Source organism: Ranitomeya variabilis, chromosome 2 (genome assembly GCF_051348905.1).
Source record: "Ranitomeya variabilis isolate aRanVar5 chromosome 2, aRanVar5.hap1, whole genome shotgun sequence".
Taxonomy (NCBI): Eukaryota; Metazoa; Chordata; class Amphibia; order Anura; family Dendrobatidae; genus Ranitomeya; species Ranitomeya variabilis.
Genome location: NC_135233.1, coordinates 823170061 through 823197145, shown reverse-complemented (window position 1 = coordinate 823197145; position 27085 = coordinate 823170061). Strand labels below are relative to the sequence as shown.

The 27085-nt window shown below is 44.2% G+C and overlaps 1 protein-coding gene across 2 annotated transcripts in view; it reads left to right on the top strand.

Moving 5' to 3' along the window:
• MLIP (muscular LMNA interacting protein) overlaps positions 1-27085 on the top strand; it is a 388135-nt gene that overhangs the window by 155258 nt on the left and 205792 nt on the right. The window contains exon 3 of one of the 2 annotated variants that reach the window (XM_077290018.1): positions 25438-25581. The exons of the other annotated variant lie outside the window; for it this stretch is intronic. Coding sequence (XP_077146133.1) covers positions 25438-25581 — 144 coding nt within the window. The remainder of the gene's footprint in view (positions 1-25437; positions 25582-27085) is intronic. 2 annotated transcript variants of the gene reach the window in all.

Here is a 27085-nt window from a genome sequence, read left to right as displayed (position 1 = left end):
GTTGCGTCCAATCACAAATAGCCTGAACCTTGACAGGATCCATCTCGATGGAAGAGGGGGAAAAAATATATCCCAAAAAGGAAATCTTTTGAACCCCAAAAACGCACTTAGAACCCTTCACACACAAGGAATTAGACCGCAAAACCTGAAAAACCCTCCTGACCTGCTGGACATGAGAGTCCCAGTCATCCGAAAAAATCAAAATATCATCCAGATACACAATCATAAATTTATCCAAATAATCACGGAAAATGTCATGCATAAAGGACTGAAAGACTGAAGGGGCATTTGAAAGACCAAAAGGCATCACCAAATACTCAAAGTGGCCCTCGGGCGTATTAAATGCGGTTTTCCACTCATCCCCCTGCTTAATTCGCACCAAATTATACGCCCCACGGAGATCTATCTTAGAGAACCACTTGGCCCCCTTTATGCGAGCAAACAAATCAGTCAGCAGTGGCAACGGATATTGATATTTAACCGTGATTTTATTCAAAAGCCGATAATCAATGCACGGCCTCAAAGAGCCATCTTTCTTAGCCACAAAGAAAAAAACGGCTCCTAAGGGAGATGACGAAGGACAAATATGTCCCTTTTCCAAGGACTCCTTTATATATTCTCGCATAGCAGCATGTTCAGGCACAGACAGATTAAATAAACGACCCTTAGGGTATTTACTACCCGGAATCAAATCTATGGCACAATCGCACTCCCGGTGCGGAGGTAATGAACCAAGCTTAGGTTCTTCAAAAACGTCACGATATTCAGTCAAGAATTCAGGAATCTCAGAGGGAATAGATGATGAAATGGAAACCACAGGTACGTCCCCATGCGTCCCCTTACATCCCCAGCTTAACACAGACATAGCTTTCCAGTCAAGGACTGGGTTATGAGATTGCAGCCATGGCAATCCAAGCACCAACACATCATGTAGGTTATACAGCACAAGAAAGCGAATAATCTCCTGGTGATCCGGATTAATCCGCATAGTTACTTGTGTCCAGTATTGTGGTTTATTGCTAGCCAATGGGGTGGAGTCAATCCCCTTCAGGGGTATAGAAGTTTCAAGAGGCTCCAAATCATACCCACAGCGTTTGGCAAAGGACCAATCCATAAGACTCAAAGCGGCGCCAGAGTCGACATAGGCATCCGCGGTAATAGATGATAAAGAACAAATCAGGGTCACAGATAGAATAAACTTAGACTGTAAAGTGCCAATTGAAACAGACTTATCAAGCTTTTTAGTACGCTTAGAGCATGCTGATATAACATGAGTTGAATCACCGCAATAGAAGCACAACCCATTTTTTCGTCTAAAATTCTGCCGTTCACTTCTGGACAGAATTCTATCACATTGCATATTCTCTGGCGTCTTCTCAGTAGACACCGCCAAATGGTGCACAGGTTTGCGCTCCCGCAGACGCCTATCGATCTGGATAGCCATTGTCATGGACTCATTCAGACCCGCAGGCACAGGGAACCCCACCATAACATCCTTAATGGCATCAGAGAGACCCTCTCTGAAATTCGCCGCCAGGGCGCACTCATTCCACTGAGTAAGCACAGCCCATTTACGGAATTTCTGGCAGTACACTTCAGCTTCGTCTTGCCCCTGAGATAGGGACATCAAGGCCTTTTCCGCCTGAAGTTCTAACTGAGGTTCCTCATAAAGCAACCCCAAGGCCAGAAAAAACGCATCCACATTGAGCAACGCAGGATCCCCTGGAGCCAATGCAAAAGCCCAATCCTGAGGGTCGCCCCGGAGCAAGGAAATCACAATCCTGACCTGCTGAGCAGGATCTCCAACAGAGCGAGATTTCAGGGACAAAAACAACTTGCAATTATTTTTGAAATTTTGAAAGCAAGATCTATTCCCCGAGAAAAATTCAGGCAAAGGAATTCTAGGTTCAGATATAGGAACATGAACAACAAAATCTTGTAAATTTTGAACTTTCGTGGTGAGATTATTCAAACCTGCAGCTAAACTCTGAATATCCATTTTAAACAGGTGAACACAGAGCCATTCCAGGATTAGAAGGAGAGAGAGAGAGAAAGGCTGCAATATAGGCAGACTTGCAAAAGATTCAATTACAAGCACACTCAGAACTGAAGGAAAAAAAAAAAAAAAATCTTCAGCAGACTTCTCTTTTCTCTCCTTTCTCTGTCAATTAATTTAACCCTTTGTGGCCGGTCAAACTGTTATGGTTCTCAATGGCAAGAGAACATAGCCCAGCAAACATAAGAACTAGCTCTTGGAAGGATGGAAACTAAACTGACCATGAACTAAACCTGCCGCACAACTAACAGTAGCCGGGTAGCGTAGCCTGCGTTTTATCCCTAGACGCCCAGCGCCGGCCGGAGGACTAACTAATCCTGGCAGAGGAAAATATAGTCCTGGCTCACCTCTAGAGAAATTTCCCCGAAAGGCAGACAGAGGCCCCCACAAATATTGGCGGTGATTTTAGATGAAATGACAAACGTAGTATGAAAATAGGTTTAGCAAAATTGAGGTCCGCTTACTAGATAGCAGGAAGACAGAAAGGGCACTTTCATGGTCAGCTGAAAACCCTATCAAAACACCATCCTGAAATTACTTTAAGACTCTAGTATTAACTCATAACATCAGAGTGGCAATTTCAGATCACAAGAGCTTTCCAGACACAGAAACGAAACTACAGCTGTGAACTGGAACAAAATGCAAAAACAAACAAGGACTAAAGTCCAACTTAGCTGGGAGTTGTCTAGCAGCAGGAACATGCACAGAAAGGCTTCTGATTACAATGTTGACCGGCATGGAAGTGACAGAGGAGCAAGGCTAAATAGCGACTCCCACATCCTGATGGAAACAGGTGAACAGAGAGGATGATGCACACCAGTTCAATTCCACCAGTGGCCACCGGGGGAGCCCAAAATCCAATTTCACAACACTCCATATATCAAGCTACAAAAAAATAGTACTTTGTTCTAATCTGTTTAATAATCATGGTGTTATCATATTGATATATATTTCTCGAACTGAGAAAAAGTAGGTACCGTATATACTCGAGTATAAGCCGACCCGAGTATAAGCCGACCCCCCTAATTTTGCCACAAAAAAATGGGAAAACTTATTGACTCGAGTATAAGCCTAGGGTGGAAAATGCAGCAGCTACCGGTGAATTTCAAAAATAAAAATAGATGCTCCATACTGTTCATTATGGCCCCATAGATGCTCCATATAAAGCTGTGCCACATATAATGCTCTGCACCGTTCATTATGGCCCCATAGATGCTCCACATAAAGCTGTGCCATATATAATGCTCTGCACCATTGATTATGGCCCCATAGATGCTCCATATAAAGCTGTGCCCCATATAATGCTCTGCACAGTTCATTATGGCCCCATAGATGCTCCATATAAAGCTATACCACATATAATGCTCTGCACCGTTTATTATGGCCCCATAGATGCTCCATAGAAAGCTGTGCCATATCCAATGCTCTGCACCGTTCATTGTTGCCCCATAGATGTGCCATAGAAAGCTGTGCCCCATATACAATGCTCTGCACCGTTCAATGTTGCCCCATAGATGTGCCATAGAAAGCTGTGCCCCATATACAATGCTCTGCACCGTTCATTGTTGCCCCATAGATGTGCCATAGAAAGCTGTGCCCCATATACAATGCTCTGCACCGTTCATTGTAGCCCCATAGATGTGCCATAGAAAGCTGTGCCCCATATAGAATGCTCTGCACCGTTCATTGTTGCCCCATAGATGTGCCATAGAAAGCTGTGCCCCATCTATAATGCTGCTGCTGCTGCAATAAAAAAAAAAAATGACATACTCACCTCTCTTGCCCGCAGCTCCTCAGCATCCTGTCTCGGCGTCTCTCCGCACTGACTGTTCAGGCAGAGGGCGGCGCGCACACTAGTACGTCATCACGCCCTCTGACCTGAACAGTCAGAGCAAGAGGACGGGAAGACAGAGCGGCGCCCGGCGGGTGGAACGAGGACAGGCAACTATGACATACTTACCTGCTCCCGGCATCCCTGGCTCCTTATCCCGGACAGCTGGTCTCCGGGTGCCGCAGCCTCTTCCTCTATCAGCGGTCACCATTACCGCTGATTAGAGGAATGAATATGCGGCTCCACCCCTATGGGAGTGGAGTCCATATTCATAACTTTAATGAGCGGTCCCACGTGACCGCTGAACAGGGGCCGAGCTGCAGCACCGAAGACCGTGGGACGGACAGGGGGAGCGCCGGGACTAGGTGAGTATGCGACAGTCCTCTCTCCCCCTCACCCGCCGACCCCACCGCCGATCATGACTCGAGTATAAGCCGAGAGGGGCAATTTCAGCCCAAAAATTTGGGCTGAAAATCTCGGCTTATACTCGAGTATATACGGTATATAGCAGTGTTGAGTAGGGTTGAGCGACTTTCATTTTTTTAAGGTCGAGTCGGGTTTTGTGAAACCCGACTTTGTCCAGAGTCGAGTCGAGTGCAGTCGGCCGATTATCGCTAAAAGTCTGGGATCGACCGAAACACGAAACCCAATGCAAGTCAATGGGGAAGCATAGTCGACAGTGAGTGGAGGCCAGGAAAACACCTACAGTGCCCATTTTAATGCCAAAAACATCCATTCTTGTTTCTGAAGCTTGTCAATCTTAATTAACTTTATAATAATAGTTGGGCATTGGAAATTGGGGGTCATTTGGCAAAAGTTGTGGGGGGTAGGGCTGGTTCAAGGTTTTAGTGGGCACAGGAAACGTGGACTACGTCATGGCGGTGGAGCAGTGAGAGGTAAATATGTCAAGTTTGCAAGTGCTGTGATCCTAAGCAAGCAGGGGGGCCCACTCGTTGGCATTGGCACTGGCACAGGGCCCCTCAAAGTACAGCGGTGTGTTTGCACGGCGGGGGCGCCTCCCACCAGCAGCGACACTTTTGCGTACACTGAGGGGCCCTGTGCCAGTGACGTCGCCAACGAGTATGCCCCACCCACCTGATAAAGGAAACTGCGCTTTCATCTGCACCTTCCTCTTTGTCCCTGTGTAAGGTGGTATAACATGCGGGAAGGGGAACCTTACTTTCAGCAGGGTCAGATTCTGGCTGTGTAGAGTGCAAGGGGAATGTAGTGGTGTGGGTCAATGTACCAGCAGACTCATCTAGCAGTGGCTGGGCAATGGGCAGGATGAGGAGGAAACAGATATAGGGCCAAAGAATAAAGTAGGCTAAATGCCGTTCAAAATTGGTAACAGGACCAAACAGGCGGCACTGCTTTGTTCAGTGGAGTAGCAAACCCAAGAGCAGCAGACACTGTTTTAAGGGCCCAACCACACTAGTAGGCCAAATGCAGTTTAATATCTGATACTATAGGCCGAAAGCCAGAAGGTAGAAGCTCAGCTGTATTCAGTTGAGGGCAACACCAGGGAGGGGCAGACACCGTTAGTAGGCCCTAACCACCAATTTTTAAAAACACAGCACTTAATGAGAGCCAGAAGGTTGAAGCACAGCTTTATTCAGTTGAGGACAACACCAGGCAGGGGCAGACACCGTTAGTAGGCCGGAACCACCAATCTTTTAAAAAACAGCACTTAAAGAGAGCCAGAAGGTAGAAGCTCAGCTTTATTCAGTTGAGGACAACACCAGGCAGGGGCAGACACCGTTAGTAGGCCGGAACCACCAATCTTTTAAAAAACAGCACTTAATGAGAGCCAGAAGGTAGAAGCTCAGCTTTATTCAGTTGAGGACAACTTGAATTAGGGACTGCAGACAGACTTACCAGGCTGTCCCCTGTGTGGACCATGCATCCAATACATTAACCCATTGCGCCACAAAGGACACGTAACCTTCCGTGGCCATGCCTACCGCTCCATGTGTCTGTTGTCAGGTGTACCTTTGGACTCACAGATTGACAGAATGAAAGGACAATGTGGTCTTTAACATGCTGGTGGAGGGGTGGGATGGCTTTTCTCGCAAAAGAATTGTCAACTGGGTAGCTCATAGCGTGGTACAGTGTAGTCCATCATGGCTTTATTAATATTAAATAAAATAAAAAAATAGGCTCTATGCACTGTAAAATTGGTTCCAGGGGTACACGGGCAGCAGTGGTCAGGTCAGTGGAGGCCTAGTGGAAGGAGGGACCGCAGACAGGCTTCCAAGGCCTAACATACTAAAATGGGCTGGCTGTAGGCACTTTATAATTGGTTCCAGGGGTACACGGGCAGCAGTGGTCAGGTGAGTGGAGGCCTAGTGGAAGGAGGGACCACAGACAGGCTTCCAAGGCCTAACATACTAAAATGGGCTGGCTGTAGGCACTTTATAATTGGTTCCAGGGGTACACGGGCAGCAGTGGTCTGGTCAACGGAGGCCGATTGTAATGAGTGTCTGCCAGTTAGTAGTCCAAAACAACAAATAAATGTGAATGTCTCGCATTAAAACAAAACAAAAACACTAAAGGGTGCAATCATTAGGTTCAGGGGTGGGATCCTCTGCATTGTTTCAGACCTACTAATTTAGCGCAAAGTATTTACTGTGGTAAATAGAGGACACTGCCCCTGACTATGTTAAGTACCATCATACATGTCAACACAATGGTATTGTCAGTGGCAGGTATGGAAGGATGTCAGCGCATAGACTAAACATTGGTGGAAGTGTGAGAGATAACTGTGGAAGTGGTAGAGCAATGTTTGACCTGGGGGTGGGTGAACTCTCTTGTGGCCGGCGGTACAGGCCCAGGGCCCCTCATGTTACAACAGTGTGTCTGACGTTGGGTGCGCACCACCACCGCCAGAGACACTTTATTGTACTATGAGGGACCCAGTAGCAATGCCGTCGACCAAAAGCGAGCACACCCACCTCTTCAGACAAACAGCAGTCTCACGGGTGCTTGCGCCAAGTCGCGATACCACGGCCCCGTGTGGGGACTTTGGCCATTTAGGGAGGTGTAAACATGTCGTATGCTGGACAATAAGCTGCAGCAAATTAGACATTAGAAAAGTAATTCACAGTAGTCCACAGGCAAGAGCTTTTCATAGGAAAGCTAGGTGTCGGCCGGGCAAGGTGGGGCAAAAGATTTCGAAATCCAGTTGTGGTTCATTTTAATGAATGTTAGATCATCAACATTTTGGGTAGCCAGACGAGTTCTTTTTTCGGTTAATATTGAACCTGCAGCACTGAATACTCTTTCTGATAGGACACTTGCTGCCGGGCAAGCAAGCTCCTGCAATGCATATTCTGCCAATTCTGGCCAGGTGTCTAATTTTGATGCCCAGTAATCAAATGGGAATGACGGTTGAGGGAGAACATCGATAAGGGATGAAAAATAGTTAGTAACCATACTGGACAAATGTTGTCTCCTGTCACTTTCAATTGATGCAGCAGTACCTGTCCTGTCTGCGGTCATAGCAAAATCACTCCACAACCTGGTCAGAAAACCCCTCTGTCCAACGCCACTTCTGATCTGTGCACCCCTAACACTCCTAGTCTGCTGCCCCCTGGAGCTCGTGTGAGAACGATCACGTGCGCTGTGTGCTGGGAATGCCTGAAGCAAACGGTCAACAAGAGTTGATTGTTTGGTTGCTAATATTAGTTCCAAGTTCTCATGTGGCATAATATTTTGCAATTTGCCTTTATAGCATGGATCAAGGAGGCAGGCCAACCAGTAATCGTCATCGTTCATCATTTTCGTAATGCGTGTGTCCCTTTTTAGGATACGTAAGGCATAATCCGCCATGTGGGCCAAAGTTCCAGTTGTCAAATCTACGGTTGTGATTGGTTGAGGGGCAGTTTCAGGCAAATCTACGTCACTTGTGTCCCTCAAAAAACCAGAACCCGTCCTTGCCACGCAACCAATTTCCAGTGCCCCCGGGAAAGCTTCCGCATTAAAAATATACTCATCCCCATCATCCTCCTCGTCCTCCACCTCCTCTTCACCCGCTACCTCGTCCTGTACACTGCCCTGACCAGACAATGGCTGACTGTCATCAAGGCTTTCCTCTTCCTCTGGTGCAGACGCCTGATCCTTTATGTGCGTCAAACTTTGCATCAGCAGACACATTAGGGGGATGCTCATGCTTATTATGGCGTTGTCTGCAGTAACCAGCCGTGTGCATTCCTCAAAACACTGAAGGACTTGACACATGTCTTGTATCTTCGACCACTGCACACCTGACAACTCCATGTCTGCCATCCTACTGCCTGCCCGTGTATGTGTATCCTCCCACAAAAACATAACAGCCCGCCTCTGTTGGCACAGTCTCTGAAGCATGTGCAGTGTTGAGTTCCACCTTGTTGCAACGTCTATGATTAGGCGATGCTGGGGAAGGTTCAAAGACCGCTGATAGGTCTGCATACGGCTGGAGTGTACAGGCGAACGTCGGATATGTGAGCAAAGTCCACGCACTTTGAGGAGCAGGTCGGAGAACCCAGGATAAGTTTTCAATAAGCACTGCACCACCAGGTTTAAGGTGTGAGCCAGGCAAGGAATGTGTTTCAGTTGGGAAAGGGAGATGGCAGCCATGAAATTCCTTCCGTTATCACTCACTACCTTGCCTGCCTCAAGATCTACTGTGCCCAGCCACGACTGCGTTTCTTGTTGCAAGAACTCGGACAGAACTTCCGCGGTGTGTCTGTTGTCGCCCAAACACTTCATAGCCAATACAGCCTGCTGATGCTTGCCAGTAGCTGGCCCATAATGGGACAACTGGTGTGCAACAGTGTCATCTGCCGATGGAGTGGTTGGCCGACTGCGGTCTGTGGAAGAGCTGTAGCTTCTGCAGGAGGACGAGGAGGAGGAGGAGGGGGTGCGAACGCCTACAGCCAACTGTTTCCTAGACCGTGGGCTAGGCACAACTGTCCCGAAATTGATGTCCCCTGTGGACCCTGCATCCACCACATTCACCCAGTGTGCCGTGATGGACACATAACGTCCCTGGCCATGCCTACTGGTCCATGCATCTGTAGTCAGGTGCACCTTTGTACTCACAGATTGCCTGAGTGCATGGATGATGCGCTGTTTAACATGCTGGTGCAGGGCTGGGATGGCTTTTCTGGAAAAAAGTGTTGACTGGGTAGCTCGTATCGTGGTTCAGCATACTCCATCAGGGCTTTGAAAGCTTCGCTTTCAACTTACCGTTAGGGCATCATCTCTAACGAGATTAGTCTAGCTATGTGGGCGTTAAAACCCTGTGTACGCGGATGCGAGGATAAGTACTTCCTTTTTCTAACCAGAGTCTCATGTAGGGTGAGCTGGACTGGAGAGATGGAGATCGTGGAACTTTCGGGTGTGCCGGTGGACATGGCAGACTGAGAGACGGTTGGAGACGGTATTGTTTCCACCGGTGCCCTAGATGCAATATTTCCTCCTACAAAACTGGTGATTCCCTGACCCTGACTGCTTTTGGCTGGCAAAGAAACCTGCACAGATACTGCCGGTGGTGCGGAAAATGGTGGCCTTACAGTGACGGAAGGGATGTTGCGTTGCTGACTAGCTTCATTGGCCGAGGGTGCTACAACCTTAAGGGACGTTTGGTAGTTACTCCAGGCTTGAAAATGCATGGTGGTTAAGTGTCTATGCATGCAACTAGTATTGAGACTTTTCAGATTCTGACCTCTGCTTAAGCTAGTTGAACATTTTTGACAGATGACTTTGCGCTGATCAATTGGATGTTGTTTAAAAAAATGCCAGACTGCACTCTTCCTAGCATCGGATCCCTTTTCAGAGATTGCAGACTGAGCTTTAACCGGATGGCCACGCTGTCTGTCATGATCTCTGCAGGCAGAGATCATAGCAAGCCTATAGAGGGACAAGCTCTCGGAAGATGGAACTATACTGACCATGAACTAAGCCTGCCGCGCAACTAGAAATAGCCAGGTAGCATTTCCTATTTATTGCTAGATGCCCAGCTCTGGCCTAAGACCTAAATAGCTAGCAGAGGGAAATATAAGACCTGGCTCACCTCTAGAGAAATATTCCAAAGAAGACAGTAGCCCCCCACATATAATGACGGTGAGTTCAGATGAAACAACAAACGCAGCAGGAAAATAGTCTTAGCAAATTTGAGGTCCGCTTACTAGATAGCAGAAGACAGATAGTATACTTTCATGGTCAGCAGAAAAACACTAACAAAACACCATCCAGAGATTACCTTAAACTCTGGCATTAACTCATAACGCCAGAGTAGCAATCCCTGATCAACGAGAGCTTTCCAGACACAGTAACAAAACTTCAGCTGTGAACTGGGACAAATAGGCAAAACGAAACATGGACAAAAGTCCAACTTATCTAGTAGTTGTCAGAAGCAGGAACAAGCACTGAGAGGCATCAGATAACATTGTTGACCGGCAAGAAACCACCAGAGAAATGAGCTTAAATAGCGACACCCACTACTGATGGAACCAGGTGAAACAGGAAAGAGGATGACAAGTCCAATTCCACAAGCGGCCACCGGGGGAGCCCAGAATCCAAATTCACAACAGTACCCCCCCCTCAAGGAGGGGGCACCGAACCCTCACCAGATCCACCAGGGCGACCAGGATGAGCCCTATGGAAGGCACGAACAAGATCAGAAGCATGAACATCAGATGCATTGACCCAAGAATTATCCTCCTGGCCGTAACCCTTCCAGTTGACCAGATACTGGAGTCTCCGTCTGGAAACACGAGAGTCCAAAATTTTCTCCACAACGTACTCCAACTCACCCTCAACCAACACCGGAGCAGGAGGCTCAACTGAAGGTACAACAGGTACCTCATACCTGCGCAATAACGACCGATGAAAAACGTTATGAATGGAAAAGGACGCAGGGAGGTCCAAACGGAAAGAAACAGGATTAAGAATCTCCAATATTCTATAAGGGCCGATGAACCGAGGTTTAAACTTAGGAGAAGAGACCCTCATAGGGACAAAACGAGAAGACAACCACACCAAATCTCCAACACAAAGCCGAGAACCAACACGACGATGACGGTTGGCAAAACGCTGAGTCTTCTCCTGGGACAACTTCAAATTGTCCATAACCTGCCCCCAGATGTGATGCAATCTCTCCACCACCGCATCCACTCCAGGACAATCCGAGGATTCCACCTGACCGGAGGAAAATCGAGGGTGAAACCCCGAATTACAGAAAAACGGGGACACCAAAGTGGAAGAGCTGGCCCGATTATTGAGGGCGAACTCTGCCAATGGCAAAAAAGCAACCCAATCATCCTGGTCAGCAGAGACAAAACACCTCAGATATGTCTCCAGGGTCTGATTAGTCCGCTCGGTCTGGCCATTAGTCTGAGGGTGAAAAGCAGATGAAAAAGACAAATCTATGCCCATCCTAGCACAGAATGCCCGCCAAAATCTAGACACAAATTGGGTACCTCTGTCAGAAACAATATTCTCAGGAATACCGTGCAATCGGACAACATTCTGAAAAAACAGAGGAACCAACTCAGAAGAAGAAGGCAACTTGGGCAGAGGAACCAAATGGACCATTTTAGAGAAACGGTCACAGACCACCCAGATGACAGACATCTTCTGGGAAACAGGCAGATCTGAAATAAAATCCATCGAGATGTGTGTCCAAGGCCTCTTAGGAATAGGCAAGGGCAACAGCAGTCCGCTAGCCCGAGAACTACAAGACTTGGCCCGAGCACAAATGTCACATGACTGCACAAAGACTCGCACATCTCGTGACAGGGAAGGCCACCAGAAGGATCTTGCCACCAAATCCCTGGTACCAAAAATTCCGGGATGACCTGCCAATGCAGAAGAATGTACCTCAGAGATGACTCTACTGGTCCAATCCTCCGGAACAAACAGTCTATCAGGCGGACAACGATCCGGTCTATCCGCCTGAAACTCTTGCAAGGACCGCCGCAGATCAGGAGAAACGGCCGACAAAATTACTCCCTCCCTAAGGATAGCTGTGGGTTCAGCATTACCAGGAGAGTCCGGGTCAAAACTCCTAGAAAGGGCATCTGCCTTAACATTCTTAGAACCCGGTAGGTATGACACCACAAAATTAAAGCGAGAAAAAAATAAAGACCAGCGCGCCTGTCTAGGATTCAGGCGCCTGGCAGTCTCAAGATAAATCAAATTTTTGTGGTCAGTCAATACCACCACCTGATGCTTAGCCCCCTCTAGCCAATGGCGCCACTCCTCAAACGCCCACTTCATGGCCAAAAGCTCCCTATTCCCAACATCATAATTCCGCTCTGCGGGCGAAAATTTGCGAGAAAAGAAAGCACAAGGCCTAATGACGGAGCAGTCGGAACCTTTCTGCGACAACACTGCCCCAGCTCCGATCTCCGAAGCGTCAACCTCAACCTGAAAAGGCAGATTCACATCAGGCTGACGTAACACAGGGGCAGAGGCAAAACGGTGTTTAAGCTCCTGAAAGGCCTCTACAGCATGAGGGGACCAATTAGCAACATCAGCGCCATGTCTGGTCAAATCAGTCAGTGGTTTAACGACATCCGAAAAACCAGCAATAAATCGGCGGTAAAAGTTGGCAAAGCCCAAAAATCTCTGAAGACCCTTAAGAGAGGAGGGCTGAGTCCAGTCACAAATAGCTTGCACCTTGACGGGATCCATTTCAATGGAAGAGGGAGAAAAAATATACCCCAAAAAGGAAATTTTCTGGACCCCAAAAACGCACTTAGACCCCTTCACACATAAAGAATTAGACCGCAGAACCTGAAAAACTCTCCTGACCTGCTGGACATGAGAGTCCCAGTCATCAGAAAAAATCAGAATATCATCCAGATATATTATCATAAATTTATCCAGAAAATCGCGGAAAATATCATGCATAAAAGACTGGAAAACTGAAGGGGCATTAGAAAGACCAAAAGGCATGACCAAATACTCAAAGTGGCCCTCGGGCGTATTAAATGCGGTCTTCCACTCATCCCCCTGCCTGATCCGCACCAAATTATACGCCCCACGAAGATCAATTTTAGAGAACCACTTAGCACCCTCTATACGAGCAAACAAATCAGTAAGCAATGGCAATGGGTATTGGTACTTAACAGTGATCTTATTCAGAAGCCGATAATCAATACATGGTCTCAAAGAGCCGTCCTTTTTTGAGACAAAGAAAAACCCAGCTCCCAAGGGAGAAGAAGATGGACGAATATGTCCCTTTTCCAAAGACTCCTTTATATATTCCCGCATAGCAGCATGTTCCGGCACAGACAGATTAAACAAACGACCCTTTGGATATTTGCAACCCGGTATCAAATCTATGGCACAATCGCACTCACGGTGCGGAGGTAACGACCCAAGCTTGGGTTCGTCAAAGACGTCTTGATAATCAGAGAGGAACTCAGGGACTTCAGAGGGAATGGACGACGAAATAGAAACCAAAGGTAAATCCCCATGAATACCCTTACATCCCCAGCTCAACACAGACATTGCTCTCCAGTCCAAGACTGGATTGTGAGACTGCAACCATGGCAATCCCAGTACCAAATCGTCATGTAAATTATACAGCACCAGGAAACGAATAATCTCCTGGTGATCCGGATTGATACGCATGGTTACTTGTGTCCAGTATTGTGGTTTATTATTAGCCAATGGGGTGGAGTCAATCCCCTTCAGAGGAATAAGAGTCTCCAAAGGCTCTAAATCAAAACCACAACGATTGGCAAAGGACCAATCCATAAGACTCAGAGCGGCGCCAGAGTCAACATAGGCGTCCGTGGCAATGGATGACAAAGAGCAAATCAGGGTTACAGACAAAATAAACTTAGACTGAATGGTGCCAATGGAAACAGACTTATCAAGCTTCTTTGTACGCCTAGAGCATGCTGATATAACATGAGTAGAATCCCCACAATAGAAGCACAATCCATTCTTCCGTCTAAAATTCTGTCGCTCGCTCCTGGACAGAATTCTATCACACTGCATACTTTCTGGTGTCTTTTCCATAGACACCGCCAGATGGTGCACCGGTTTGCGCTCCCGCAGACGCCTATCAATCTGAATAGCCATTGTCATGGACTCATTCAGACCTGCAGGCACAGGGAACCCCACCATAACATCCTTAACGGCATCAGAGAGACCTTCTCTGAAAGTTGCCGCCAAGGCGCACTCATTCCACTGAGTAAGCACAGACCATTTACGGAATTTTTGGCAGTAAACCTCAGCTTCGTCTTGCCCCTGAGATAGTGCCATCAAAGTTTTTTCTGCCTGAAGTTCCAAATGAGGTTCCTCATAAAGCAAGCCCAAGGCCAGAAAAAACGCATCCACATCGCGCAACGCAGGATCCCCTGCTGGCAATGAGAAGGCCCAATCTTGAGGGTCACCCCTGAGCAAGGAAATCACAATCCTAACCTGCTGAGCAGGGTCTCCAGCTGAACGAGACTTCAGGGACAAATAAAGCTTACAATTATTTCGGAAATTCTGGAAGCTAGCTCTATTCCCTGTGAAGAACTCCGGCAAAGGAATTCTCGGCTCAGATACTGGAGCATGTACCACAAAATCTTGTAAATTTTGTACTTTCGTGATGAGATTATTCAAACCCGCAGTTACACTCTGAAGATCCATTATTGTCAGGTGCACACAGAGCAATACAGAGATTAGGAGGAGAGAGAGAAAAAAGACTGCAGCAAGGCAAACTGGAGGAAAAAAAAAAAAAAAAAAAAAATTCCAGCAGACTTCTTATAACTCTCCTTTCTCAACCTGGGTGTTTAACACTTTGAGGGCCGGTCAAACTGTCATGATCTCTGCAGGCAGAGATCATAGCAAGCCTATAGAGGGACAAGCTCTCGGAAGATGGAACTATACTGACCATGAACTAAGCCTGCCGCGCAACTAGAAATAGCCAGGTAGCATTTCCTATTTATTGCTAGATGCCCAGCTCTGGCCTAAGACCTAAATAGCTAGCAGAGGGAAATATAAGACCTGGCTCACCTCTAGAGAAATATTCCAAAGAAGACAGTAGCCCCCCACATATAATGACGGTGAGTTCAGATGAAACAACAAACGCAGCAGGAAAATAGTCTTAGCAAATTTGAGGTCCGCTTACTAGATAGCAGAAGACAGATAGTATACTTTCATGGTCAGCAGAAAAACACTAACAAAACACCATCCAGAGATTACCTTAAACTCTGGCATTAACTCATAACGCCAGAGTAGCAATCCCTGATCAACGAGAGCTTTCCAGACACAGTAACAAAACTTCAGCTGTGAACTGGGACAAATAGGCAAAACGAAACATGGACAAAAGTCCAACTTATCTAGTAGTTGTCAGAAGCAGGAACAAGCACTGAGAGGCATCAGATAACATTGTTGACCGGCAAGAAACCACCAGAGAAATGAGCTTAAATAGCGACACCCACTACTGATGGAACCAGGTGAAACAGGAAAGAGGATGACAAGTCCAATTCCACAAGCGGCCACCGGGGGAGCCCAGAATCCAAATTCACAACAGCTGTCCTCCAACAGGTTTTGGCTTTGACACGCGTTTTGGCCCAGATACGGGACCGGCAGATGGAACCTGTTGCGATGTTGATGCCTGCTGCGGCCCCTCCTCCACCTCCGCTTCTGAACTACTGCCGCCTGCACCCTGTTCCCCCAATGGCTGCCAATCGGGGTCAACAACTGGGTCATCTATTACCTCCTCTTCGAGCTCGTGTGCAACTTCGTCTGTGTCACCGTGTCGGTCGGTGGTATAGCGTTCGTGGCGGGGCAACATAGTCTCATCAGGGTCTGATTGTGGATCAGTACCCTGAGAGGGCAATGTTGTGGTCTGAGTCAAAGGAGCAGCATAGTACTCTGGCTGTGGCTGTGCATCAGTGCACTCCATGTCAGAATCTACTTGTAATGGGCATGGCCTGTTAAGTGTTTCACTTTCTAAGCCAGGGACGGTATGTGTAAAGAGCTCCATGGAGTAACCCGTTGTGTCGCCTGCTGCATCCTTCTCTCTTGTTGTAGTTTTTGCTGAAGAGGACAAGGAAGCGACTTGTCCCTGACCGTGAACATCCACAAGCGACGCGCTGCTTTTACATTTACCAGTTTCAGAAGAGGAGGCAAAAGAGCTAGAGGCTGAGTCTGCAATGTAAGCCAAAACTTGCTGTTGCTGCTCTGGCTTTAAAAGCGGTTTTCCTACTCCCAGAAAAGAGAGCGTTCGAGGCCTTGTGTAGCCAGACAACGAAACTGGCTCCACAGCTCCAGACTTAGGTGGAATATTTTTATCCCCACGACCACCTGATGCTCCACTACCACTACCATCATTACCAGCTGACAATGAACGCCCACGGCCACGACCTCTTGCACCAGACTTCCTCATTGTTTTAAAAACTTAACCAAAGTAACTTTATTTGTTGCTGTCAAACAACTTACACGGTGAGCTATAACTTCAGTCTGATTTCAATATCCCTTTACAGGTTGGTGAGACCACAAGGAAAATCAGGCCCAATGTTACACACTCTGTTTTCTGTGGCACCAAATCACAGAGATGCCACACACGCAGGACTGTCACTCAAGCACAAATGTCAATATTAATCTCCCACCTTTTTTTTTTTTTTTTTTTTTTCAGGGAGACTTTAGAAACCAAATAATAAAAAAAAAAAAGGCTTTCTATGGCCCACTGAGTGAGAGATGGCACACACAGGAGTCAGGAGTGGCACACAAGCCCTGAGGCCAATATTTTTCTCCCACTGATTGATGTAGTGATTTTATTTCAGGTAGATTTTAGAACCCAAATCAAGCAAAAAATTTAATAGACTTTCTATGGCCCACTGAGTGAGAGATGGCACACACAGGAGTCAGGAGTGGCACACAAGCCCTGAGGCCAATATTTTTCTCCCACTGATTGATGTAGTGATTTTATTTCAGGTAGATTTTAGAACCCAAATCAAGCAAAAAAATTAATAGGCTTTCTATGGCCCACAATTTGAGAGAGAGAGATGGCACACCCAGGAGTCAAGACTGGCACACAAGCAGAAAGGGCAATATTAATCTCCCACTGTTTGAATTTTTTTTTTTTTTTTCAGGTAGATTTTAGAACCCAAATCAAGCATAAAAAATAATCGGCCTTCTATGGCCCACTGAGTGAGAGATGGCACACACAGGGATGGCACTCTAGCAGAAATGCCAATCTTAATCTCCCACAAAAAAAAAACAAAAAAAAAACAGGGACTGTCCTACAATTACTATCTCCCTGCAGTAATCTCAGCCAGGTATGGCAGGCAGCAATAAGGAGTGGACTGATGCACAAATTAAATAAAAAGTGTGGACAAACAAAAAAGATAGCTGTGCAGAAAGGAAGGAACAAGAGGATTTGTGCTTTGAAAAACGCAGTTGGTTTGCACAGCGTTGTACACACACAGGCACAGCAATGCAGCTATCAGGGTCAGGGAGCCTTCTAGGGCAGCCCAATGAGCGACAGCGCTGAGGAAAAAAAAATGTAGCTTCCACTGTCCCTGCAAACAAAAGGTGGTGTTGGACAGTGGAAATCGCTACAGCACAAGCGGTTTTTGGCTTTATGTACCCTGCCTATCACTATCCCTGCTTCTGAAGAAGCGGCAGCAACCTCTCCCTACGCTCAGATCAGCAGCAGTAAGATGGCGGTCGGCGGGAACGCCCCTTTATAGCCCCTGTGACGCTGCAGAAAGCAAGCCAATCACTGCAATGCCCTTCTCTAAGATGGTGGGGACCAGGACCTATGTCATCACGCTGCCCACACTCTGCGTTCACCTTCATTGGCTGAGAAATGGCGCTTTTCGCGTCATTGAAACGCGACTTTGGCGTGAAAGTCGCGTACCGCATGGCCGACCCCGTACAGGGGTCGGATCGGGTTTCATGAAACCCGACTTTGCCAAAAGTCGGCGACTTTTGAAAATGAACGACCCGTTTCGCTCAACCCTAGTGTTGAGTTTGTCAACTCAGTTCTGTGTTAGCTGTCCTGTACAATCCACCATGAAAATTTGATCTAATTAGTGGTTTCTCAAGGTTTTAGATAGTGCCCCCCACACACATGTGTTATTCTGCCATATCATGCTCTACCATGTGCTGTATGCAAAGTATAACACTATGATGTGAGATGTGAACAGTATTTTTTCTATTGAACTCCAATTAACCTCAACAGAAACAACCTTTGTATGCCTGTGTACAATATCCGGGACGTAGGGAAGTAAAGTAGATGGCTCATACACTTGTATTTCCACTATATTATAGCTCAGTATACTATAGCTTGTTGTGTTGAGCCATATAAAGGCTGAATGTACTTGGCTTAAACCTGTTGTGTGATGGCAAATTATATCGTAAATGAGATAGCAAATGGTAAAAATGACAAACTCAAGTACATTTTCACAAAAGTACAAAAAAATGTGAAGTTAAAGAACAAATTCCCTGTATTGTTGCTAAGTTTGCATATTTCTTGTACGCAGCCAAATCTAGCAACCTGCTAGATTCTTTAAAGAAATCCTGTCAGGTCCTCCATGCCCTCCAACCCAGCAGTATTCACATACATATGACTAAATCCCCTCCCTAACCAGCCCTGTATAACATTATTCCATTTAATTAATGTTTTAAAAAAAGCGTTTTTAACCTTTGCATTTTTTATGCTAATGAGGTCTTTTACTAGTCGATGGGGCATTAGTTTTTCCAGACTAGTCGGAGAAACTAACGGTAAAGAGCTGTCTTCTGAAGTCCCATTCATGTGAAAGGCACCTCTGAACCCAGGAAGCATACCCCTGGCTACAGAGACGCAGTGATGCTGAATAAGGGAGCGGCACGCACGCACAAAATGTGCATGAGCTGGAGATTATGCTGGCTTGTGAGAATTATGTTATCACACCCAAAGTTTTGTGCTATGTAGTTTTTTTTTTTTAAAAAAAAAGCTCGGTGTGAGCATGAAGTGCGTAAAATAAAAACTACAAAATTGCTATTCCACTCTGGAACTGCTTCCTTCATACCGCAGCGTGCTCTTCTCTGAAATGTCAAATCTGATTTTTCTATTGATTGATATGCAAAAGAGGGTTTACCTTATTTTGCCAATGGCCCTTCTTAGCTGTACTTTTCAATATCGCCCTATGTGCCCTTGTCACCCCCCTTTTTTTGCACTGTACTGTAACCCCTTTACCCTCAAGGGTGGTTTGCCTGTTAATGAACAGGCCAATTTTTACAATTCTGACCACTGTCCTTTTATGAAGTTATAACTCTGGAACGCTTCAACGGATCCCGGTGATTCTGACACTGTTTTCTCATGACATATTGTACTTCATGATAGTCATAAAATTTCTTTGATATTACCTGCATCTATTTGTGAAAAAAATGGAAATTTAGCGAAAATTTTGAAAATTTCACAATTTTCCAACTTTGAATTTTTATGCAATTAAATCACAGAAATATGCCACACAAAATACTTAATAAGTAACATTTCCCACATGTCTACTTTACATCAGCACAATTTTGGAACCAATTTTTTTTTTTTGTTAGGTAGTTATAAGGGTTGAAAGTTGACCAGCAATTTCTCATTTTTACAACACCATTTTTTTTTAGGGACCACATCTCATTTGAAGTCATTTTGAGGGGTCTATATGATAGAAAATAACCAAGTGTGACACCATTCTAAAAACTGCACCCCTCAAAGTGCTCAAAACCACATTCAAGAAGTTTATTAACCCTTCAGGTGTTTCACAGGAATTTTTGGAATATTTTTTTCACAAAAAATTTACTTCAACTCCAATTTGTTTTATTTTACCAAGGGTAACAGGAGAAAATGGACCCCAAATGATATTGTACAATTTGTCCTGAGTACACCGATACCCCAGATGTGGGGGTAAACCACATGGCAGAGCTCGGAAGCGAAGGAGCGCCATTTGACTTTTCAATGCAAAATTGACAGGAATTGAGATGGCACGCCATGTTGCATTTGGAGAGCCACTGATGTGCCTAAACATTGAAACCCCCCACAAGTGACACCATTTTGGAAAGTACACCCCCTAAGGAACTTATCTAGATGTGTGGTGACTGGTGAGCACTTTGACTCATTAAATGATTCACAGAAGTTATAATGCTGAGCCGTAAAAATAAAAAATCATATTTTTTCACAAAAATGATCTTTTCGCCCCCAATTTTTTATTTTCCCAAGGGTAAAAGAAGAAATTGGACCTCAAAAGTTGTTGTACAATTTGTCGTGAGTATGCTGATACCCCATATGTGGGGGTAAACCACTGTTTGGGCGCATGAGAGAGCTCAGAAGGGAAGGAGCGCCGTTTGACTTTTCAATGCAAAATTGACAGGAATTGAGATGGGATGCCATGTTGCATTTGGAGAGCCCCTGATGTGCTTAAACATTGAAACTCCCCACAAGTGACACCATTTTTGAAAATAGACCCCCTAAGGAACTCATCTAGATGTGCTGTGAGACCTGTGAACCCCCAAGTGTTTCACTACAGTTTATAACGCAGAGCCGTGAAAATAAAAAATATTTTTTTTTCCACAAAAATTATTTTTTAGCCCCCAGTTTTGTATTTTTCCAAGGGTAACAGTTGAAATTGGACCCCAAAATGTGTTGTCCAATTTGTCCTGAGTACGCTGATACCCCATATGTGGGGGGGAACCACCGTTTGAGCGCATGGCAGAGCTCGGAAGGGAAGGAGCATCATTTGGAATGCAGACTTAGATGGATTGGTCTGCAGGCATCAAATAGCGTTTGCAGAGCCCCTGATGTACCTAAACAGTAGAAACCCCCCACAAGTGACCCCATATTGGAAACTAGACCCTCCAAGGAACTTATCTAGATGTGTTGTGAAAACTTTGAACCCCCAAGTTTTTCACTACAGTTTATAACGCAGAGCCGTGAAAATAAAAAATCTTTTTTAGCCCCCAGTTTTGTATTTTCCCAAGGGTAACAGGAGAAATTGGACCCCAACAGTTGTTGTCCAATGTGTCCTGAGTACGCTGATACCCCATATGTTGGGGTAAACACCTGTTTGGGCGCACGGGAGAGCTCGGAAGGGAAGGAGCACTGTTTTACTTTTTCAACGCAGAATTGGCTGGAATTGAGATCGGACGCCATGTCACGTTTGGAGAGCCCCTGATGTGCCTAAACAGTGGAAACCCCCCAATTATAACTGAAACCCTAATCAAACACATCCCTAACCCTAATCCCAATGGTAACCCTAACCACACCCCTATCCCTGACACACCCCTAACCCTAATCCCTACCCTATTCCCAACCGTAAATGTAATCCAAACCCTAACCCTAACTTTAGCCCCAACCCTATCTGTAGCCTTAACCCTAGCCCCAACCCTAACCCTAACTCTTGCCCTAACCCTAACCCTTGCCTTAACCCTAACCCTAGCCCTAACCCTAACCCTAGCCCTATCCCTAGCCCTAACCCTAACCCTAGCCCTAACCCTAGCCCTAACCCTAACCCTAATGGGAAAATGGAAATAAATACATTTTTTTATTTTTTTTATTTTTCGTAACTAAGGGGGTGATGAAGGGGGGTTTGATTTACTTTTATAGCGGGTTTTTTAGCAGATTTTTATGACTGGCAGCCATCACACATTGAAAGACGCTTTTTATTGCAAAAAAATATTTTTGCGTTACCACATTTTGAGAGCTATAATTTTTCCATATTTTGGTCCACAGAGTCATGTGAGGTCTGGTTTTTTGCGGGACAAGTTGACGTTTTTATTGGTGACATTTTCGTACACGTGACTTTTTTTTATCTCTTTTTATTCTGATTTTTGTGAGGCAGAATGACCAAAAACCATCTATTCATGAATTTCTTTAGGGGGAGGCGTTTATACCGTTCCATATTTGGTAAAATGGATAAAGCAGTTTTATTCTTTGGGTCAGTACAATAACAGCGATACCTCATTTATATCATTTTTTATGTTTTGGTGCTTTTATATGATAAAAACTATTTTATAGAAAAAATAATTAATTTTGCATCGCTTTATTCTGAGGACTATAACTTTGTTATTTTTTATTTGATGATGCTGTTTGGTGGCTCGTTTTTTGCAGGACAAGATGATGTTTTCAGCGGTACCATGGTTATTTATATCCGTCTTTTTGATTGCGTGTTATTCCACTTTTTGTTTGGCGGTATGATAATAAAGCGTTTTTTGCTTTGTTTTTGTTTTTTTACGGTTTTCACTGAAGGGGTTAACTAGTGGGACAGTTTTATAGGTCAGGTCGTTACGGATGCCGCGATGCTAAATATGTGTACTTTTATTGTTTTTTGTATTTATAGGAACCATATATATATATTTTATTATTTTGGGGGGGATTTTTTTTTTTTTTTTTACACATGTGAATATTTTTTTTTTTACACTATAACAGTGCCCCAGGGGGGGGCATCATGTTATAGTGTAAGATCGCAGATCTGACACTTTGCTGTGCACTGTGTCAGATCGGCGATCTGACGTGCACAGCTCCCGGAAGCTGCTCTGAGCAGGTGCTGTGAAGCCACCTCTTTGCAGGACCCGGATGCCGTGGCAATTTTGGATCCAGGCCTGCTGCAGGGAGGAGAAGGTAAGAGACCCTCGGAGAAAAGCTATCACATCGCGTTGCTCCGGGGGTCTCAGGGAAGCACGCAGGGAGCTCCCTCCCTGTGCGATACTTCCCTATACCACCGGAACACTGCGATCATGTTTGATCGCAGTGTGCCGGGGGTTAATGTGCCAGGGCGGTCCGTGACCGCTCCTGGCACATAGTGCTGGATGTCAGCTGCGATAGTCAGCTGACACCCGGCCGCGATCGCATATGATGTACTATCCTGTCGGTGGTCATACGGTCCCACCCCACCTCGACGGGATAGTACGTCTAATGTCAGAAAGGAGTTAATTTTGTTTCAGTATTATTTTCTACATTTAAAATTCTCTTAATTACAGGTAAATTGAAATTTGAAATTAAATCTACTACATCTTACTGTGCTGATAAGATATGGCAAAGCTTAAAAATAAAAAATAGAAAATAAACAAATATAGAGTACTAATTGGCTTTAAAAACATTAAGGCCTACTTTGCTATCAGTAAACACTGTTCCATATGTTTGGGACCCCTCTTACCTTTTTTAAGATAGAGCTGCAATCTGCCACATTCTTTTAGTACTTGATGCAAACATATTTTACAAGGTTGCCAATTTTTTTGAATAGTTACTGCTACATGCTGGGGTCATCTGAAAGCAATTGTCTTGTATGCTGTGAAGATACAAGATGTGCAGCATCTGAAACAACGGATACTGGAATCTTGTGCTAGCATTTCTTCTGTGGGGTTGCTATCAGGGTGTCAAGAGTGGGAGAAGAGGGTTGCATTGACAATCCAACACAATGGGCAGCACTTTGAACACATTTTATAAGTGGCCATAAACTTGTAAATAACTCATGAAAGAATAAAGTTATGTTAAAACCAATATAAATGGCCCACTACTTGTAAAGTAGAAATCCACACTACACCGATGTCCTCTTTATATTGTGCGCAATAAAGACTGCTGGAACAAAATAGCATTGGAATCGATGTAGAGTAGGGCAGACTAAAGAGAACGATTTTCTAATGTAAAGTAATGACATGGCTGCAATAGCGCTATAGCCCTGATTAAATTGATAACGTTGTTGGAATTTTTTTTGCTGTTCTTTTTTAAGCACCATTTGAAGTTTTCTGCTAATTAGATTTCGGTGCACAGGGGTTGGATTGTGTACTGAGTCTTCTATTCCCTGTCTGTGATTCCCCAGCCCCTCTTCCTACCTCCAGTTTTTGAATGACAGGCCACTGCAGAGATTTCAATCAGAGGAAGGAGGCCATTCATAGACCAGAGGCAGGAGGAGGTGTTCAAGAATCACAGACAGGGAGGAGATAACTGAGTGCACAGTCCAGCCCCTGTGCACCGAAATCAAATTAGCAGAAGATGTCAAATGGTGATTAAAAAAGAACACCACAATGGATTTTTTCACCAAAGGTCACACTTTAATCAGTGTTGCAGCTCAATTACAGCCATACCTTTTTAACCCTTTCCTGACCTGTGATGTATATTTAAAAAACAAAATCGCAAAAATTGAAAATCATAATGTCATGAAGAGGTTAAATCTGTACTAAAGCAGCTCTATGCCACCTTTATTTAGGGTTGAAGGAGATTTTCCATTAACCTGCGGTGGCTTTCGGTGATTCTCTTGATTTGATATGGATTTGTTTCTATTGAAGGAGATTTTGTCAACTGGATCTCCAGTTTTCATACAGTAATGACATAATTAATTGATATGCCATTAATTGTTGTGAGGATAACCCAACATTAAACACTATCTTCATCTAATTCAGTATCTGCTAAATAATCCTGCCTTCATGTTCAAAGTCCACCAATTATAAGTGTTAACGATGCATTTTCTGTGATCTCTTCATATACAGTTTTCACTTCTACAATCCCAATAACCACAAAATGATTGCTTTACTATGCCATTTTTATTGCATTATTCCCATTCAGACCAGAAGCATAACAAAAATTTTATTTGTGTTTTGTGTTTTCAGCATCATCTTCTGTTGTGAAAATTAATGTTCACCCCTGAAGCTACAGCATTATTTTCTGTTGACAGTCCAGATTTGGCCTTCGGATAATGAATAAAATTGCAAAACATTGTATAATCCTGTTTTTATTATTGTAAGACGAGAGTTTTGTATGTGATCTGACTGGGATTTAATGACAATATAATTACAATATACAATATGAATGTGAATATTTTAAACTGTACGTGCTTGTTATCTATGACAAATCCTGTCAAAAAAATAATTATCATGTGAAAACACAAGAAAATGGAAAGTCTCCACATTTCATAACATTTCTTCTTAAAGCATATTCTAAGTTAAAGGTTATTGATAAAGTATTATCACCGGTTAATGCAAAGTTTCTAATTAGGCCTACATTGCACCTTTGCGTCAATGGAGCACAACAATTTGGTGATTGGCAAAATGTTATAGTGTGACTTGTTTTTGACATTTGTAACTATGAAAAAGATTGCTTAAAGGGATTGCATCATCTTTTTTCTTCAGGAGCAAACTGCTCTACTGCTTCCAGTCTTCTTGAAATGGTGCACTCCTGCAGATTGATAGTACGGATTATAGACATTTTCATGCCAATGGTCTGACCTGCGTGTTCTCACAAGCTGTGTATAGAGGCAGCTTTCCCTGTGCAGCACAGGAGTAGCGCAGTGGCAGCAGTCTGGCCATCTTCAGGACAGTATTTGCAGGCTTTAAAATAAAGAGGTTGCAAGCGTGCACACATTGCCTAGAAAAATGTCTGCCAAAATAGGCAATGAGCAGTAAAATATTGAGCCCAGTGGACTTTTAATGAAAGTCAAGTTTCTAAGTTTCATGTTTTTACGAACACTTTGCAATTTTACAAATTTAAGAAGATAAAACAATCCCTTTAGCAGACTGTATTGTGTAAAAGTAAATCTGCTATAATGCAATACCACAATACCACAAGACCAAGGTAATTCTCTTTACTCATCACTAGGCTTCTCCGATTGCTAGTGAAACAAACCCTTTGACTTTTATATTTGTTCCGTCCTTTGGAACGCTTCCTTCAGAGGTGTTGTTGGAAAAGGACGCAAATGATCTGCCTAAACATGCGGGTCATAAAGGAACATTGATGAAACAGGTACTGCAACATTTAAAGTAAAATGGGTTGTATTCATGTATTGTTTGTTGCAACATTTACAAATGCCAAGTAAATCCAGACTTTCTGCTACTCATTCAGTAAGCTTTATGCGTGGATGCAGTTGATGCCAGAACAAACTGGTAGCATGTGCAAAGTGGCTTGAGTGTCTTTTCATGTGGCTTCTGGCCAGATCCCCAGACTCCTCTTAATTTAACTACAACTTTAGAGGAAGCCTGGGGGATCTTCTGCTACCTTTCGAATAGCGCTTGCAGTTGAGCATGTTGCTTATGCCTAAAAGTTGGGAGAAGGCACCCTTCAAATATAAGAGAACTGGAGCAGTTTGCAAAATAAGAGTGGTGTTGAGAGGTGTAAGATGCTTGTTCATGGTTCTTGAAAGCAATTGAATTAAGTTATTTATTCCAAAGTATGTGCAACCAATATGAACGCCGCAGCCCTTTTTTATTTTTGTGTTTCTGTTTTTCGCTCCCCTTCTTCCCAGAGCCTTATCTTTTTTTATTTTTCCATCAATATGGCCATGTGAGGGCTTGTTTTTTGCAAGACGTATTGTACGTTTGAACGACACCATTGGTTTTACCATGTTATGTACTCAAAAATGGGAAAAAAATTCCAAGTGTGGTGAAATTGCAAAAAAAGAGCAATACCACAACTGTTTTTTGGATTTTTTTACCATGTTCACCAAATGCTAAGACTGACCTGTCATTATGATTCTCCAGGTCATCACAATATCCTACATACCAAACATGTATAGGTTATTCTTAATTTAAATAGTGAAAAAAAATCCAAAGTTTGTTAAAAAAAAACAACAAATTGCGTCATTTTCTGAGATCCCTAACGTTTCCATTTTTCGTCAGCTCAGCACGTGACTTTTTTGCAAGCCAAACTGATGTTTTTAATGATACCATTTTGGTGTGGATATGATCTTTCAGTCTTCCATTATTGCATTTAATGCAATGTTGCGTCGACCAAAAAAACGTTATTCTGGCATTTTGACTATTTCTTTCGCTACGCCATTTACTGATCAGATTAATTCTTTTTATAGCTTAATAGATCGGGCTATTCTGAACACGGCAATACAAAAAAAAAATTATTGTTTTATTTTGAATGGGGCAAAAGGGGGAGTGATTTGAACTTTTATATTTTTACATTTTTTTTCTATTTTTAAAAACTTTTTTTTAACTTTTTGCATGCCTCAATAGTCTCCATGGGAGACTAGAAGCTGTAGTTGTCAGATTGCCTCTGCTACACACAGGCAATGATCAGCAATCCGCTCATTACATTTGAAGTGACTTCGAGGGGCCTGTATGACAGAAAATAACCAAAAATGACAACATTATAAAAACTGCACCTATCAAGGTGTTCAAAACCACACTCAAGAAGTTTATTAATCCTTCAGGTGCTTCATAGGAATTAATGAAATGTGGGAGGAAAAAAATGAACATTTTTTTGACAATAAAAATCACATTTTCCCCAGAAAAAAAAAATA